This window comes from Prionailurus bengalensis, chromosome X (genome assembly GCF_016509475.1).
Source record: "Prionailurus bengalensis isolate Pbe53 chromosome X, Fcat_Pben_1.1_paternal_pri, whole genome shotgun sequence".
Taxonomy (NCBI): Eukaryota; Metazoa; Chordata; class Mammalia; order Carnivora; family Felidae; genus Prionailurus; species Prionailurus bengalensis.
The window spans coordinates 13655451-13674647 of NC_057361.1; the positions used below are offsets into that span (position 1 = coordinate 13655451).

The following is a 19197-nucleotide window of genomic DNA, read 5'->3' on the forward strand; positions in this document are numbered from 1 at the left end:
TATTGCCTTAATTATAGAGATACTCTTCCTGTGGTTCCTGTTAAAAGTTACTATCTCACTTTATTTTCTTAAAGTATTAACTGGATGCTAGTCTCTCTAAAGTTGTGGCTATTAATGTCTTAGGTCCTGATTTTTATCATTCTAAATCAGAATTTCAGAGCTTTAAGGGAGCCTGGACACCCTCCTTTGACAGATGGGCATAGAAAGGCCCTTGAAATCTGTGTGACTGGCTCCCGGTCACTTAGTTACCACAGGACAGAGCAGAGGAGGAGTAACACCAAGTCTCCAGCACCTTTGGCACTCTGCTTCTACATAAGATACTGATTTGCTTTTTTTTTTTTTTTTTTTTTTTTTTTTTTTTAAATGTTGATTTATTTTTGAGACAGAGAGAGAGCATGAACGGGGGAGGGTCAGAGAGAGACGGAGACACAGAATCTGAAACAGGCTCCAGGCTCTGAGCTGTCAGCACAGAGCCCGATGCGGGGCGCAAACTCTCAGACTGCGAGATCATGACCTGAGCCAAAGTTGGTTGCCCAACTGACTGAGCCACCCAGGCGCCCCGCTTTTTATTTTTTTTATTGTTGAAGTATAACTGACATACAATGTTATATTAGTTTCAGGTGTATAGCATAGTGATTTTACAATTCTATATATTACTCAGCACTCACCACCACAAGTGTAGTCACCATCTGGCCCCATACAGTGCTATTGTAGTATTATTGACTCTATTGCCTGTGCTGTACTTTTCATCTCCATGACTTATTTATTTTATAACTGGAATTTTGTACCTCTTAACCCATTTCACCTATTTTGCCCATCCTTCTACTCACCTCCTCTCTGGCAACCACCAGTTTATTCTGTGTATTTAAGGATCTGTTTTTTCGTTTGTTCATTTGCTTTATTTTTTAGATTTCACATATAAGTAGTATCATATGGTATTTGTCATTCTCTATCTGACTTATTTCACTTAGCATTATACCCTCTAGGTCCATCCATGTTGCAAATGGCAGGATTTCATTCATTTTTTATGACTGTGTAATATTCCTGTGTGTGTGTGTGTGTGTGTGTGTGTGTGTGTGTGTGTGTATCTTACATCTTTATCCATTCATCTGTCAATGGACACTTGAGTTGCTTCTATATCTTGGCTATTGTAAATAATGCTGCAGTAAACTTAGGGGTGCATATATAACTTTTCAAATTAGTGTTTTTTATTTACTTTGGGTAAATATTGAATATTGGAATTACTGGATTGTATGGTAGTTCTATTTCTTATTCCTTCATTTTAATTAATTAATTAATTAATTAATTAATTAATGTTTATTTATTTCTGAGATAGAGACAGAGCACAAGTGGGGGAGGGGCAGAGAGAGAGGGAGACACAGAATCCGAAGCAGGCTCCAGGCTCTGAGCTGTCAGCACAGAACCTGACGCGGGGCTCGAACTCAAAAACCATGAGGTCATGACCTGAGCTGAAGTTGGTCGCTCAACCGACTGAGCCACCCAGGCACCCCTAATTCATTCATTTTAAATTCAAGTTAGTTAACATACAGTGTCATATTGGTTTCAGGAGTAGAACCCAGTGCTTCATCACTTACATACAGCCCCCAGTGCTCATCCCAACAAGTGCCCTCCTTAAGGCCCATCACCCATTTAGCCCATCCCTCCACCCATTTCCCCTCTAGCAACCCTCAGTTCTCTATATTTAAGAGTCTCTTATGGTTTGCCTTTCTGTTTTTGTCTTACTTTATTTTTCTTCCCTTCCCCTATACTCATCTATTTTATTTCTTAAGTTCCACATAAGAGTAAAATCATAACTGTATTTGTCTCTCTCTGACTTACAATTTTACATTTTTTGAGGAACCTTCATATTGTTTTGCATAGTGGCTGCACCAGTTTACATTCTCACTAACAGTGCGTGAGCGTTCCTTTTTCTTCACGTCTTCGGCAACACTTGTTTTTTCTTTTTGATTGTAGCCATTCTGACAGGTATAAGGTGATATCTCATTGTGGTTTTGATTTGCTTTTCTCAGATGATTAGTGGTGTTGAACATCTTTTAATGTGTCTGATGGTCATTTGTATGTCTTTTTTAAAAAAATGTCTATTTAGGTCCTCTGTCCATTTTTTTAATTGGATTGGATTTTGTTTTGTTTGGCATTGAGTTGTATAAGTTCTTTATATATTTTGAATATTAACCCCTCATCAGATAAATCATTTGCAAATATCCTCTCTTACTCAGTAGGTTGCCTTTTTGTCTTGTTGATGGTTTTCTTTGCTGTGCAAAAACTTTTTATTTTGATATAGTCCTAATAGTTTATTTTTGCTTTTGTTTCCCTTGTCTGCAGAGATATATCCATAAATGTTGCTAAGGCTAATATCCAAGAGATTACTGCCTATGTTTTCTTTGAGGAATTTTATGGTTTCAGGTCCCACATTGAGGTCTTAGTACATTTTTTATTTATTTTTGTGTATAGTGTAAGAAAGTGGTCCAGTTTCATCCTTTGGCATGTAGCTGTCCCGTTTTCCCAACACCATTTATTGAAGAGACGTTTTCCCAGTGGATATTCTTGCCTCCTTTGTCATAAATTAATTGACTGTATAAGCATGCGTTTATTTCGGGGCTCTCTATTCTGGTCATTGATCTATGTGTCTGGTTTTGTGCCTGTACCATACTGTTTTGATTACTACAGTTTTGTAGTGTATCTTGAAATCTGGGATTGTGATACCCCCGGCTTTGTTCTTCTTTCTCAAGTTTGCTTTTGTTATTCAAGATCTTCTGTGATTCCATATGAATTTTGGATTATTTGTTCTAGTTCTTTGAAAAATGCTGTTGGGGGGCGCCTGGGTGGCTTAGTCAGTTAAGCGTCCAGCTTCAGCTCAGGTCATAATCTCGCGGTTTGTGAATTTGAACCCCGCATCAGGCTGTGTACTGACAGCTCAAAGCCTGGAACCTGCTTCAAATTCTATGTCTTCCTCTTTCTTTGCCCCTCCCCTGCTCACGCTGTCTCTCTCTCTCAAAAATAAATAAACGTTAAAAAAAATTTTTTTTAATGCTGTTGGTATTTTGATAGAGATTGCATTGAATCTGTAGATTGCTTTGGGTAGTTTGGACATTTTAGCAATATTTGTTCACCCAATCCATGAGCATGGAATATCCCTCCATTTATTTTTGTCATCTTCAATCTCTTTCATCAGTGTCTTATAGTTTTCAGAGTATAGGTTTTTCACCTCTTTGGCTAATTTCATTCCTAGGTATTTTATTCTTATGCAAATGTCAGTGGGGTTGTTTTCTTAATTTTTCTTTCTGCTACCTCATTGTTAATATTTAGAAATGCAAGAGATTTCTGTATATCAATTTTGTATTCTGAAACTTTGCTGAATTCATTTATTCTAACATTTTTTTGGTGTTGTCTTTAGGGTCTTCTATGTATAGTATACTTATCTGCAAATAGTGGCGGTTTTGCTTCATTTTTACCACTTTGGATGCCTTTTATTTCTTTTTGTCTGAGTGATGCAGCTAAGACTTCCAGTACTATGTTGAATAAAAGTGGCTAGAGTAGACATCCTTGTCTTGTTCCTGATCTTAGAGGTAATGCTTTCAGTTTGTCACCATTGTGTATGATGTTAGCTGTGGGTTTTTCATATATCGCCTTTATTATTTTGAGGTATGTTCCCTCTAAACCCACTTTGTTGGGAGTTTTTATCATGAATGGATGTTGTCCTTTGTCAAATCTGTTTTTTGCATCTATTGAGAAAATCATATGGTTTTTATCCTTCCTCTTGTTAATGTATGATGTATCATATTGATTTGTAAGTAGCTACAGATATTTTTAATTCTTTTGTCCTTTTACCTTGTAATAGAGTTAAGTGGTTAACCCCTTCATATTACAGCATTAGAATATTCTGAATCTTACCAGTTTTATTCTTATCTTTACCAGTATGTTTAATTTTTTTATGTTTTCATGTTGCTGATTAGCATTCTTTCGTTTCAGCTTGAAGGACTCCTTTCTACCTTTCTTGGCAACACTGGTCTAGTGTTGATGAACACATTCAGCTTTTGTTTTTCTGGGAAAATGTTGAATTCTTCTTCATTTCTGAAGGATTACTTTGCCAAATAGAGTATTCTTGGTTGGCAGTTTTTTTTCCTTTCAGCACCTTTTCATCCCACTCTGGCCTGGCCTGTCTGTAAGGTGCTTGCTGAGATAGCCTTTTGTGGGTTCACTTGTAAGTTACAGACTTCTTATTTTTTGCTGCTTTTAAGATGGTCTTTCTTTGATATTTGATAGTTTTATCATAATGAGTCTTGAAGAGGATCTCTTTGAGTCTGGTGATCTATGAGCTTTGTGAACTGGGATCCATATCTCTCCCCAGTTTGGGGAAGTTCTCAGCCTTTATTTAAGTAAGCTTTCTGTCCCCATCTCTTTTCAACTTCTGGAAGTCTAGCAAATCATAAGTTATTTCTTTTGATGGTACCCTATAATGTTTGTTGTCTTCACTCTTGTTGATTCTTTTTTTTTTCCTCTTCTGACTGTACAATTTTAAAGTTTCTGTCTTCAGTCTCATAGATTCTTTTTTCTGTTTGATCCATTCTGATGTTTTTACTCTCTATTGCAATTTTCATTTCATTCATTCTTCAGCTCCAGAATTCCTGTTTGGTTCTTTTTTTATGATTTCTCTTTGTTAAACTTCTCCTTTTGTTTGTATAATGTAGTTTTCCAGATTTTGTCTTTTTGTGTTTCCTTGTAGCTCACTGAGTTTTCTTAAAAGAGCTATTTTAAATTCTTTATCAGGTAAACCACACATCTCCATGTCTTTGGGATTGGTTACTGGAAATTGCTGCAATATTTTGGTGGTGTCAGGTTTCCTCGATTTTTCATGTTCCTTGAAATTTTGCATTGCTGTATTCATATTTGAAGTAGCAGTCCCTTCTTCCAGTCTTTATAAACTGCCTTCAGGAAAGAAATATGTTTCATCAGTCCTGCTAGGGATTCTGAGGCTTTCTTAGACCTTTATGGATGTATCTGCCTGACATTTCTTGCTCCCTCTTGTGGCAGAATTATTAAGCTTGTATGCCGTCTCCTCCTGATCCTACAAAACACCAGGTCAAGTGCTAGCAGCCTCTCTTTTGTTTTCTCAAAGGTGGCGCTAAAGCTCAATTTTGTGGTCTCTCCCTGACCCACAGATTTGGGCCAGCACAGCCTTTCTGTATGTGCTCGCTAGCCACCTGCCAGAGTTTGCTGCCTAGGGAGTGTGAACAGGGGTCTGGCTATAGGATAGGGGTATGTGTGTCAGTAAGGCTAGAGGTGTGCTGGGAAGTACCATATGGGCAGTTGGAGGATCCCCAGAGACTCATGGGTGGGCTTCTTGATGGAGTCCCACAACACATTTTGTAGGATCCGTGTTTCCTTTAGTGCCTTTTGAGGGTCCTATCTGCCATTCTCCCAGCTACTTTCCATCTCTCAGTCATGTTGTTCACAATTCAGTACTCTGAATGGGGCAAGAGAGAATTGAGCCTCTTTGGCAGTGTTCCACATAGCTGGGGAAACTGGGTGTGTACTCACACACCTATTTCCCCCAAGGGAGAAATCATGGGCTGAGAAGATCTCTCTTGGCCCCAAACTGTGCTGCCTTATGGAGGAGGGTGATATGAGTAAAATCTAACAGTTCCTTCTCTCCAGTGCATCCAAACTCTTTTTTTCCTCTAGCATTGTTCTAGAACTTACCTGCTGGGAAATTAAACTTCTACAAAGGCTCTGTCATCTGTGGGTGATTGTCTAAAACAGTTTTCCAGAGACTCCCAGACTGGCTAAGAGGGGTTAGAGCTGGCTCATGGGCCAGCTCAGGGTCCAGAGCTGGGACCAAGCAGACAAACATGTGTGCCTATTACCCAATGCGTGGCTGAGTGAGACTCCTCCTGGATCTCTTAGTGTACGGTGCTGGGTCCCACAGTTCCCACAAAGACACTTTGCCATGAATGAGTGCCAAATTGTTGTTGCAAGGGGGACATGTCTTTTACAGCCATGATGCTGATGTCACTCCTGGTAGTTTTGGCATTTTTTGATAAACTTTCATAGTGTTTTTCCTAGCGGTTGCACCAATGTCTATTATATACCTTGAATTACGTTTTGTGTATAGTTTGAGATTAGGGTCAAGGCTTATTTTTCCCCATGTCAGTATCTAATCTAGCACCATTTGTTGAAAAGCATTTCTTTTCCTCCGTGGATTACTTTGGTTCCCTTGTTAAAAGTCTAATGACCATATAAATATAGATTTATTTCTAGGTTCTTATTCTGTTGCATTAATCTATTTGTTGATTCTTCATACTAGTACCACACAATCTTGATCACTGTTGCTTTAGAGTAAGAAAATCAGGTAGCATGTATTTTTTTAGCCTGTTCTTCTTTTTCAAGATTCCTGTGGATATTCTGGACCCTTTGTTTCATATAAGTTTTAGAATCAGCGTGTCATTTGCTACAAAATAGCCTGCTAGGATTATGATTAGACTTGTTTGAATATATAGATCAGTTTAAGGAGGATCAAAATCCAGTGTTGAGTCTGCCAATCTGCTGGTAGAGTACATCTTTCTAATTATTTACGTCTTGTAAACTTTTCTTAGCAGTTCTGAGTGTACAGGTATTACATGTGTTTTGTGAAATTTATTCCCAATATTTTGTGACACTATTGCAAACTGAATTGGTTTTTAAATTTTCATTGTCTCATTGAGTTTCTTAAGTTACAGAATGCGAGGTCAGCATACACAAACCAATCATATTCTTATACATAAGCAATAAATAATTGGCAACAGAAATGTGAAAAACCCTACCATTCACAATATCTTGCCCCCCCCTCCTCTAAAGGAAATACTTAGGTACAAATTCATCAAAAACACATAGGATCTGAATACTGGAAACTATAAAGTGCCCAGACCTAAATAAATGGAGAGACACATTTGCTTTTTGTGGATTGGAAGACTTAACAGAGTAGTGCTGTCATTTTTCTCCAAAGTGATCTATAGATTCACTACAATGCCAATCAAAATGTCAGCAGGACTTTTTGTAGGTGTAGATCAGCTAATCCTATACTTTGTATGTAAGGAGCAAGAAACTGGAATAGCTGAAACCAAGTTGGAAAAGAAGAGCAAAGTTGGACGAATCACTTGTTGTTAATGTTTTTGTATTTTTGGGAGAGAGAGAGAGAGAGGGAGACAGAGGATCTGAAGCGGGCTCTCTGCTGTCAGTGCAGAGCCCAACATAGAGCTCGATCCCACAAACCATGAGATCATGACCTGAGCTGAAGTTGGATGTTTAACTGACTGAGCCACACATATGCCCCAGGAATCACTTTAGTATCAGGCTTTGGTAATCAAGACAGTATGGCCTTGGTGGAGGGATTGATACATAGATCAGTGGAGCAGGTTAGAGGGTCATATAGTAGACTACATGAATATAGCCATTCAATCTTTGACAAAGGTGCAAAATCAATTCATTAAGAAAGGGGATAGTCTTTTCAACAATTGTCTTCTAACAATGGGTCCTTTCCCTTTGGGGAAAAAAACGAACCTTGATCAAAACTTCAGTTCTTCTACAAAGATGAACATGAAGTGGGTTATGGATGGAAACATAAAACATAAAGACATAAAATTTTTTGGAAGAAAACATAGAGAAAAATCTTCATGACCTGGTATTAGAAATGATGCCAAAAACATAATCTAGAACAGAAAAATATTAATAAATTGTACTTCATCAAAATTAAAAACTTGTGCTCTGCCTTAAAGACTGTCAGGAGAGTTAAGAGACAAGCTACAGACTGGGATAAAATATTTGCAATCCACATGCTTGACAAAGGAGTTGATGGTATCCAGATTATCTAAAGAACTCCAAACTCAATAACAGCTCTCAAAACTACAAAAACTCAACTTAAAAATGGGCAAAGGACTTGAACAGACACTTCACCAAAGAGGATATAAGGGTAGCAGATAAACATATGAGAAGATACTCAGTGTCATTATCTGTAGGGAAACGCTAATTGAAACCATGATCACATACCACTACACACATATTAGAATCGCTAAAACAGAAAATCATGACAATACCAAGTGCTGGCAACTGGGACTCTCATGCACTGGTGGGAATGCAAAATGGTACCCTACTCTGAAAAATCATTTGGCAGTTTCTTTTTCTTTTTCTTTTTTTTAAATTTTTTTTTCAACGTTTTTTATTCATTTTTGGGGACAGAGAGAGACAGAGCATGAATGGGGGAGGGGCAGAGAGAGAGGGAGACACAGAATCGGAAACAGGCTCCAGGCTCTGAGCCATCAGCCCAGAGCCTGACGCGGGGCTCGAACTCACGGACCGCGAGATCGTGACCTGGCTGAAGTCGGATGCTTAACCGACTGCGCCACCCAGGCGCCCCTCTTTTTTTTTTTTTTATGTTTTTTTATTTTTGAGAGAGAGTGAGCGAACAAGTGGGGGAAGGGCAGAGAGAGAGGGAGACACAGAATTCAAAGCAAGCTCCAGACTCTGAGTTGTCAGTGCAGAGCCTGATATAGGGCTCGAGCTCACGAACCACGAACCGCGAGATCATAACCAAGTTAGATGCTTAACCGACTGAGCCACCCAGGCACCCTTGGAGGTTTCTTATGAAGTTATATATACACCGACCATGTGACCCAACAGTTCTACTCTTGGGTATCCACCTTAATGAACTGAAAACTTGTGTTCACTCAAAAATCTGTACACGAATGTTCATAACAGTTTTATGTGATGGCCCAAACCTGGAAACAGCCCAGATGTACTTCAAAGGATGAATGCATCAAGTGTGGTACATTCATACAACGAAGTAGTACTCAGCATTAAAAAGTAGTGACACACACCACAAGTTGGGTGAAGCTCAGACATTATGCTGAGTGAGACAAGCCAGTGTCAAGGTTATACACTGCTTGTTACCTTGTATTTGACATTCTTGAAAAGACAAAACCATAGGTGCTGGGAAACAGACTGGTAGTTGCCAGGGGTTGTGCATGAAGGTGAGGGTTTATAGATAAGGGAGTAGTACCAGGGAGCTTTCTGGTTGGAACTGTAACGTACCCTGTTTGTGGTGGTAGTTACACTAATACATACATGTGTTGAAATTTATAGAACTGTACACTAAAAAAGTCACTTTTACCATGTAATAAAAAATAATTTTTTAAAATGTCAGACTTCACTCTGTTTTATGAATCTTTGTATGTGACCTTGTTTTTGTTTTGTGTTTTATTTGCTGTTTTTCTCTCCTCTTACTTTGCTTTGAAAGTGTAGATGATTTTTGTCTACTTGTTCTCTGTACTCGGTAAGCCCTTTTGATTTGGAAACCCATATTCTTCAGTTCTGGGAGTTTTCTTGGTTTTTGTTATTGTTGCACATTTCCTCCATGTGTTTTCATCCCACTCCCCTGTCCGTTTTCTCTCTTCTCACTTGCTGGTGTTTTTCAGACATTGGAACTCTTAGCTTGGTCCTCTAATTTTCTCATATTTTCTCATCTGTTTTCTTTCTGTTCTTATTTATTTTTGTCTCTTTGTCCATTTCTGGAAACTTACTTAATTTTAAATATTCAGTCTGTTGTTTAATAACAAGAGTTCAGTTTTTGTACTCTGTCTCTTTAAAGGTATCCTATTCTTGGGGCACCTGGCTGGCTCACTTGGTTAAGCGTCCGACTTTACTCTGGTTATGATCTCACAGTTCGTGGGGTTCGTGGGTTCAAGCCCTGCACTGGGCTCTGTGCCAACAGCTCAGAGCCTGGAGCCTGCTTTGGATTCTGTGTCTCCCTCTCTCTCTGCCCCTCCTCTGCTTTCACTCTGTCTCTCAAAAATAAATGTTAAAAAAAAATAAAGGTATCCTATTTTCATTTCATTATTGTAATATCTTCTATTAATGGTAGTAGTTTTCTTCTTCCTGAATACTTGCTTTTCTGTTTTAGTAGCTATTTCTCATTAGATGCTTTCCTTCAGTATCTGATGGTCCTTTGCTTGTATTTAGGAGGAGGATGAAAATGCTCACTGGAAACACATAGCATGTTGTGAGGCTTGTCAACTTTGAGCTTCAGTCTTCAGTCTGGTTGGGCTGCATAGTTGGGGAGCCTCCTAAGGCAGTATCATTGTCTTTTTCTGTTTAATCTGATTGGAGTTTCCAGAGAAGAGACTTTTTCTGGTCTCCTACATGGAGGGAAAGACTTGGTTCATTGGAGAGAGAGGGCTCTGGGTCTCTGTATCCTGGATATTCATTCATTTATTCTCCCTAGTTCCAGTCCAGTATCTTGTCCTCAACTGGGTCTTTGTACTGCTAGTCAAGAGGCCTTATGTTGTCCCTTTGCAAGAAATAAATCTTAAGGTTGTGGCCTGGTAGCTGGAACGCTGTAGGGAGCTAACTGTTTGCGAAGCAGACTTGGAACCAGCACTTACATAGGCGGTCCTCCTCCTCCCTTCACTTGAACCTACGCAGGAATCTGGTGCTGCCAGTTTGAGTCTTTCAGGGATTCTTCTTTGTAAAATCAGGTTGCTTCTTGTTTTGTGCCTATGCTTAGCTTGCATTTCAGTTTTCTGTACTTGATTTGTAGGAGTGGAAACGTACCAGCCCTAGTGAACAGAAATCTGAAGAATCATCAAAATGGAGCTTTAGTCCCAGCCTCTCAGTCCATTCTGGACTGACTCAGTTTACAGATGCAGAATCCCTTGAACAGAGGGGTGTTTGGGTCACCTTATGGAAGGACCCCACCATGCAGCCGTGGAATGCCCACATTTATTTTTCTTGGATTTGCTAAGTCATCTGTTGGCCTTCCAGCTTACAAATTTTATTTGTATCACTTGTTCTTGTGCGTGCGTCTGTGACTTCAAAAACTTCTTTTTATTGTCTTGGTGGGGTTCCAGTAGGGAATGAGTGTGGTATGTGTGTTCAGTTGCATCTTTACCTTCAACCTGTCTGTATTCTTTTGCTAGATAGTATTATATAGTCTCAAGGCTTTGAAGATCATCCATGGGCTGGTGATCCTAAATTTATGTCTCCAGCTCTCCTTCTCTTACCTCTGGTCCCTGGACGTACTATCACAACTGCTTACTCACCATTCTCTCTTAATACATCCAGTACACATGTCAGACGCTTCCTTCCCAACCTTCCCTTTGAAATGCTGATTTCTCATCTAATCTTGTTCTCAATTAATACCACTGCTAGCTACCCACTTGCTCAATCCCAAATCCCTTTCCTTCTTTCCTACATTATCAGCAAGTCCTATCAGTTCTAAATTCAAAATGTATCCAGAATTCATCCAGTTTTCCCCATCTTTATGGCTGCTACCCTGATCAAAGCCATTTCATTTCTCACCTCGGTCCATGCAGTAACCTTGCAACTACTCCCTGCCTGTGCTTTTGCCCTGCTGTCCAATCCACTATCTACACAGTAGCCGGAGTGAATATTTTGAATTCTAAGTTAAGCCACATGCATTCCCTGGTTCAAAACCCACAGTGCTATCCCCCTGTACTGTGAATGATGTCCACGCTCTTTACTCTGTCCACAAGGTCTCTGCCTAACTCTCAGACTACAGCTCCTGCCAGTGCCTTCCTTGCTCCCTCTCCTCTGGTCACACAGGCCTTTCTGTTACCGAACACAGCAAGCTTGTCCCGCCCCACTTTGGGGCCTTTATAGTTGCCATTTTGTCTCCCTAAGGATCCTTCCCCCATGTCTTCATATGGCTCACCCCTCAGTTCATTCAAGTCTCTGGTCAGATAGCGTCACCTCTGTGAAGCCTTTCCTGACCACCCACTCCACCTTTCTTCCAGATTCCTCTATTACGTCATCTTATTTCTTTCCTTTTGAAGGTATCTTGTTCTTTATTGTCTTTCTCTAGCCATTTGAGTGCAAGCCCTGTGAGGGCATTGGTCTGATCTGTCTTGTTCTTTGCTGGTACTATCATACCTAGAGCAGAATCTGGCCCATAGTAGATAGATACTCAAAGAACTGTTGGATGGCTGGGTAGGAGGGGAGGGTGAACAAACGCTTGTTGAGTTCTGTTTGGACTGTTAATATGTTGGTTCTTCTGGGGCATCTCAGAATTGAGCCTTTATACAGAGGTCTTTCCCATCTCGACTGATTGTACTTAAGAATGCCTTTACGTGTCCCCCTCTCTTCCTGCCAATAAATCTGTTTTAGGGCTGAAAGTTTGAATTCCCAAATAGCAGATGGATGATCCTCTCTTTCTTTCTCCCTGCCATTAGCCATGCAGTCACACCTTAAGTTGTATTTTGTGCAGGAGCCAAGATGAGATTTTGGCAGATAGTCAGTGCATTTGCTCATCCGTCAGACCTGTGGAGTGTGGTGCTGGATTAGGAATGAGAGATTGAAGCTAGAAATTGAGTCCTGCTGGCTTCCCTCTCAGTAGTAGCAGTCTGCTTTTGCTTTTCTGCTCTCTCCCAGTCTGTCTGTTGATTTTTAACATCATCTTCTGCCAGTCACTAATCCTATTAAAACTGCTGGTGAGATTAAGGCGGGGGTGGTGTCAGTCAATTTCACTTCCTCATCTTCAGAAGGGAGTTGAGAGATGACAAATTGTGAAGCCGCCTTGGTCTTATCACCAGCTTTAAATATGATGCCTTACAGTCTACTTGTCCTTGAGTCATGTGGGACTTCAGTGTTTTGGGGTCCACTTATGAGTTTCTGTTTAATATCTGATGAAGTAGGGATGAACCCAGGAAATGACCCCTTTGCTTTTTGTTTTCTTCTCTCTGTTTTGTACAAATCAGGAGGTTCATCAAGAACGGATTGCATTGGAAAACCAATTGGAACAACTTCGTCCAGTCACTGTGTTGTAATCCCCAAGATTCAAGTAACAGTGGGCGACTTTTTCTGCCAAGATCTTTCCTTTGAATGTTTCAACCCAACTACTTGTCATAGATGTCCAAGACTGTGTGAAAAGCTGTGAGCGGCAGAATATAATCCATATTTCCTTTTCTCTTGTAGTTCACTTGTACCTTTTACTCTGGTGGAAAAAATACAACCAGTTATCACACTTGAAATTGTAATTATCAGTGGAATTTATCTCACATTCTTAAATACTTCCTCAAGTTGTTAGATGTTTCTCCTTACCAAAAACCAATCTTCTAGCAAATGAAAACAAGTTAGAGCATTATTTATTTAAAGAATTTATGATTTGTATAAAACCTCATAACCTAGTACCTTCAGGATGCTTGTTTTATTTTTGTATGTATATCACATACAGTAGGTTGGTTTCCTGAGTAATTGGGATTCCAACTGGATAGTCTTTGGCATGATGATAATAAAAACAAAAACTAAAACAAGAGCATCAGATTTAGACTGGCGCTGTGCCCTCTGCCACCATATGCCAAAACTGCTTCTTAGTGCCATTTTGACATTATATCTAGCTATAAATAATACATAACTATTGTTTTCCGTTGGATGGCAGAGATTTATTGGGTCTTTGCACCTCTGTAAAGTGGAAGTTTTGTCAGTGATCTATTTAACTTGGCCCAGCCAGGCCATCAGCTCACAGAACTCGGTCCTTTCATGTAAATTTTTGTGCAAGAGCAATCTGCTTTTTTAACTGCCTCACCCGCTTAAATTGAACAAATAGTTGCCAGATCTCTACTTTTATCCTGCATGGGATAACATACCTGTAAATGCATGTATTTGGAAACCGCCCGTCAGATGCAAAAGGCTGAAGAGATTGTTTGGACTGATAAATATTTGTTGCTTGAACCCAGGTATTCAACCTGGGGAATAAGGGGAACTGGTTGTTACCAGCACTCCAACAACTCTGGGAGTTATTTCTGTCCCTGTTATTTTAACCTGAATTGTGATTGTATTGAGTACAAAGAAATAATGAAAGAAACCCCATCTTCACTCTGGGGATACAACTGTTCGTTCTGTGTGAAGTGCACCCTGGGGAAGTGATTGCGGAGCCCAGCTGACTCCAGCATGTGTGATGTAAAACCATGAGCTCAAATTGCAGAAGCCAGCATGCTGTAGAAACTTTGATCACCTGCTCCTCCTGAAAGCTCAAGTTCAAAGTGGGAATCGATCGACCCTCACAGGGGTCAGGGCATGCCTCCTTTAACATCACTTTGAGAGACTGATTATAAGAAATACCGTCTCTTGTGCATTTTACTAATTTACCCATTCTTAGAGTAGACGGGTGGGGTGTGCCTACGGTCCTTTCTGAAGTGCTTTAGGATGGGTTTGCGGTATGTGGGATCAAGCCTCCGGTTTCAGTAGGTTGACGGCTCTTAGAATAAGTGGGTGTTTATTTAATGCTTCCTTATTTTACTTGCCAGCTTTATCAATAGCTTAATAACAGAAGAGAAAGGCTCAAACAGATGATGTTTTCCCGAAGAAAAATAAGTTGGTGGTTCTATTCTGTGTGTATTAAAGGATGATTTGGAATTGATTTGATTTTGAAAATCAAAAAACTTGAACTGTTTCTCTGTTCTCCCTTTCCTTCCCTTTTGGTTGCCTTTTCTGCCCCTCGGGGAGGGGTTTGGAGTCATTTAAAACCCTTCCTAAGATTATAAATGGGCGGTGCAAATTTTTTAGATAACCTCCTTTCCCATGTTCTGAGACCTGGGGGCTGTAAGGAATTTTATCAAGTGTCCTCGTTGCACACATTTGACAGCATGATTACCGTTTGTTATGTTCCATCCAGGAAAGACTGACATTGGCACTTCATCTCATAATCTTCCGGGACATACACACTCACTCGAGATAGCGCCGCATAGCCATTGAGCAGGCACACAAATGAAAGAATGTTAGTCACTATTCTACATTTAAGAAATATTGAGATGTTTTTCCCTAATCAGTCCATGCCACAGTGAGACAAATTAGGATGTTCGGGTTTTGTTTACTTGGCTTGGTTTTCATTAAAGGAACAAACTCGCGTTGGACAGTTAAAGCCCCACGAGTCACATAGCATCACCCGTATTTTAAGATGAGCGCCGCATTAAAGCCCACATCAGTAATGTCTATGCCCAGCTTTCTTGACTGCACTTAACAGTGACCACAGTTTATTAGTTGCTCAGAAGTGGATTTTAAAAGAGAAAACAAGTACACACTATTATGATTACCTGACTAGTGCTCATCTTCTGTTCCTCTGTTTTCTTAGGATATGCACTTTTAATGTAGGACTATAACTCCTGTTAATGTTCCTGTGAGCCTTTAATGTGACTTGTAGGAAGGCTGAGTTGGTGAAGTCACCGTTAGCCCTCTTCTATAAAACCACTCCCAAATTAGACCTGCTCGTTGGGCAGAATTCAACGGACAGAAGTTCGGTGTTGCCCCCCGTCCGTGGAGGTTTAATAAGCTGCTTGTTGAGTGGTCCTCCTCCATAGGGTCCTGGTGCCCCAAAGCGGGAAGCGCAGCAGGAATTGACAGCAGGCTTCCAGGTACCCTCATGTGCCTTGTATGTGGCCTACTGCTTTTGCCCCCTCCCTGTCCATTAGATATGAAGCCAAAGCAGAAGGTGGATATCTGGAATGGAAGTGCATGTTGTGATCAAGGCAGATACTTGGATTCGCTTTAGTTGGACAGATCTAACCGCTTTATAAATATTAGAGAGGTGCTTCGGGCCTGATCGGGAGAGGAGACATCTTGGCTGGAAGCCCATTTTACTCTCATTGGAGAATGGGATGTCCGAGCGGAGAGGACTTGGACCCGTCTCCTGCAGTTTGCTCTTGGGGAAGCCACACTTTCTAGCCCAAGAATCCATAGAAGGAGGTAACTAGTGGCAGAGCTGGGATGCCAGCTGATCTTAGGGATTCTAAGTCAAGTCCTCCAGCCTCTAGCAATACTAAAAATAGATTAGAAGGGTTTCTTCTATTTACCATGTTGAATTTTATTTACTTTTATTTACTTAGTAAGTTTTAAAGTATGAAAACACGTTTCAGTGAGTTTTAGATCTAGATATTCCTCTTAGATTGAAGCAAAAAATAAAATTTGAAGGCAAAGAGTATGATTGAACTATTTATTCTTCTGAACACCTCACCTTTCATGATGCAATAAATTACTCTGAGTTTCTTGGCAGAACTTTTGACAGCTGTTGCTTTGAATGGATTCCATTCCTGTATTCCTTATGGGAGTTTGTTTTTAAAATAGACTACCGCGATTGAAATGAATTCAATATGTAGTAAGTTACAGTTTTCTTCGCTGTATCTTCGGTTACGTGGGTTGCAAATGTTCGATTTCAGCATATTTTAGGGGGAGTAGTAAAAAACACAAATTGTCCTCTGATTTCCTACCAATGTCTGAACTATCATAAAGCACTCTTCATATGTGACTTGATTCTATAGTCTGTTTATAAATGATAATTTGTTTCTTAAACGATCTCACAACCATGGTAATAAGAGATGTGCACTCAGAAGATCAATAAGAAAATAACCTGGAACGGATGTTTTTCTTGCAATTAAGACAGGCATTTACAAAAGTCTTCTCCTAAGCAGTAGTTGGAAAGGTCTCAGTTACAGTATAACACCTAACAGCTAAAAACATTTGTTCAAAACAAACTTCAGTCACACCTCCTGACTAGACATCACCAAAGGAATGTGATTTTAAAAGTATGAAAAAAAAAGAATTTCAAATATCAGAGTGACCAGATCTTCCCATATTATTGACAAGTAGGTTGTGGTTTGAACATTATGAATGTGAACAGAATGTAGTATCAGTTGAAAGGTCTTTTTCTCCTCTCGTTAAGTAGAGCAGAGGTGACTTTGGTTTCCCTTTCCAACCGGCTTACTCCCTTTTAAGTGTACTCTTTTAAAACTCCGATTTCCAAGGATCTTTTGAATTTACACGTTAGCTATGGGTGTTTTATTATGTTCTTTTTTTGCATCATGACTTGATGTGGTTCAAGTTCCCTAGTAAGGGGTGGGGATTTGGGTTTTTGGAATTCCGAGGCGGCATCTTGTCTTTAGGCACAGGCTAAGGGCTACTGCTCCCCAGTACCAGCGGCTCGGCCATGGGCGGCAGTGTGCATGTGAGTCTTGCTCTATGAGCCACCCTGCTTTGCTTGTTTGCAATGAGAAATGCATCTAGTTTTGCGACCCCTCCAAGAGCAAAAGAACAGACGTGGGGGACCGGACTTCAAAAGCCGCGCATAGTCAGTCCGGGGGCTACTGCCCTCCTCCAAGATCGGCCTTCAGAGGTTGCCTTACAAGTGCTCCCTGGAACAGCCAGTGTGTTATGCGAGCAAGACATCCCAGGCACATGGCTCCTGTTAGGCTTATATAGTTATTTTCTGCATTTGCCGACATACATGATGACGAAAGAAACTTTTCTAAAAGGCATCGCGGGGTTTTGGTTGAGAGGACTTGTTCTACTTACAGAAACCTTGCTCTGTTCTTAATAATGGGAAAGTGTTTTTGTGTTTTGTGAGTTTTCCTGTCTTGCTCTAAGCTAAGTTCACGGCTGTGGGAAGCTGGAGAAAATGGGCTCATGACTCTGGAGACCAGAGGACGGGGACTTTTAAGAGGGCTTGAATTGGAATTTGAGGGCAAGTTCGACACTTGGGAAATTCAGGGGCCAGTTCCGGCCTACTCCAGTACTCCGTTGCCTGACAGGACTGGACCCTAAAGGCCCTTCCCGGAGCTCTGGAGCTCTGCCCTCAGAATGGTGCAGCTGATGCAAGAGCCCCATCGCATGGCGATTGGATCAGCCGAGTTCTGTTGTTTTCATTTTGTTTTAAGGCAGCTTGTGTGAGGGCTTCAACTGTACCCATCTTGGGAACTGGGCGTTCCCTTTTCTTCGGCATTCTGCCATTCTGTTTGTCTTCAGCACAGATATGTTCCAGAAAGCCAGAGACAGGAAGAGCCGTGTTAGTCTTCACGACAGTGGGCCGGGAGAGAGAATGAGCTGATGGTCTATTTTAACCTCGAGAGTAAGAGTGTGTATTTTGTCACTGCAGGTACATTGAACAGTAAAATGAGTAACAGCAGAGTATATATATATTTGATGCCTTCTGTCTCCTCATGATAATGTGCTAACAAGTTGTGTTAGCAATTTACTTAGCCAGAGTTTTGTTCATTTGCTAGGCCTTGGGAACATAAAGTATATTGGTCTTAAGCATAAATAAATATAGGATAACCTATATTTGGATTGTGACTTGTAGACTCAAACTAACCTTACTGCCTCTTTTTCACACTTGTTGGAAAGTCTGTGAAGAACATAGTAGGTTAAAAATCTCCAACTTTGGAAAATGTACATGATGTGAAACTGGGGTGCTATGTTAAAAATAAATGTACGATAACTAAGTGTTTTTATGGAGTCTTGGTGTCGATGTATTGTGGCCTGCATTTGGTTTTGTGCATTTAATGGAAGTGCTGTGGGAAAAGAGTTGGAGGTCTTCCCAATCAAGTCTGAGATTTGATTATTTTTACCTCCTGGTGATCTGAGCTAGGTCCTTAAATATCTGGACACGGTGAACACTGGGTGATCATGGGCTATCTTGCCTAACTCACAGTGCATTTTAAAGATCTCCTGCATTGAAAACTTGGCTTAATGTGGGGCCCAGGTTATTTGCTTCATCCTGTCAGTATTCTTTTTGTTCGAAAATGTTCCCAGCATCCTATCCTTAGCTAGAGTAGGGGTGAAGTGGGGGAGAGGTCAAGGAGAGTGGGCTTGAAAGCCCGACCCAGTAATCTGGCATCCCAGTGGCAGTTTCTTACCTTCAGGATTTGAATCATTTGGGGCACCTGGGTGGCTCAGTTGGTTAAGTGCCTGACTCGATTAAAGCTCAGGTCATGATCTCCCGGATTGAGAGATCAAGCCCCAAGCTGGGCTCTGCGCTGACAGCATGGTGCCTTCTGGAGATTCTCTCTCTCCCTCTCTCTCTGCCCCTCCCCTGTTTGTGTGCACGTGCACTGTCTCTCAAAATAATGAAATGAAATAAAATTTGAATAATTTTAGGAGTCTACCATTGTCCTATCAGCTGGGAGTTTTATTCTGCTTTGTGAATGCAAATGGTGGGCTACACATGGGATATTTCTAATCTATGAGTTCTAAATACCAAAAAAACTGCAAAAAAATCATCCATGATTTGGCTCATAAGCTTGGACACTGGAGGTCACCTGACCCTGGCCTTTTCCAAGCACTGGTGAAAATCACTGTGTCCCTCACTTTAGAGATAAAAGACATCTGAGATCATCTAGGCAAGTGGTTCCCAAAATGTGGTCC

General features: G+C 40.5%; 1 protein-coding gene across 7 annotated transcripts in view; it reads left to right on the forward strand.

Annotated features, from left to right (window-relative positions):
* REPS2 (RALBP1 associated Eps domain containing 2) overlaps positions 1-18280 on the forward strand; it is a 221226-nt gene extending 202946 nt beyond the window's left edge. For all 7 annotated transcript variants that reach the window (XM_043570309.1, XM_043570303.1, XM_043570305.1 and 4 more), the window contains one exon: positions 12765-18280. In XM_043570309.1, coding sequence (XP_043426244.1) covers positions 12765-12833 — 69 coding nt within the window. In that variant the 3' untranslated portion in view covers positions 12834-18280. The remainder of the gene's footprint in view (positions 1-12764) is intronic.
* Positions 18281-19197: the final 917 nt, after the last annotated feature.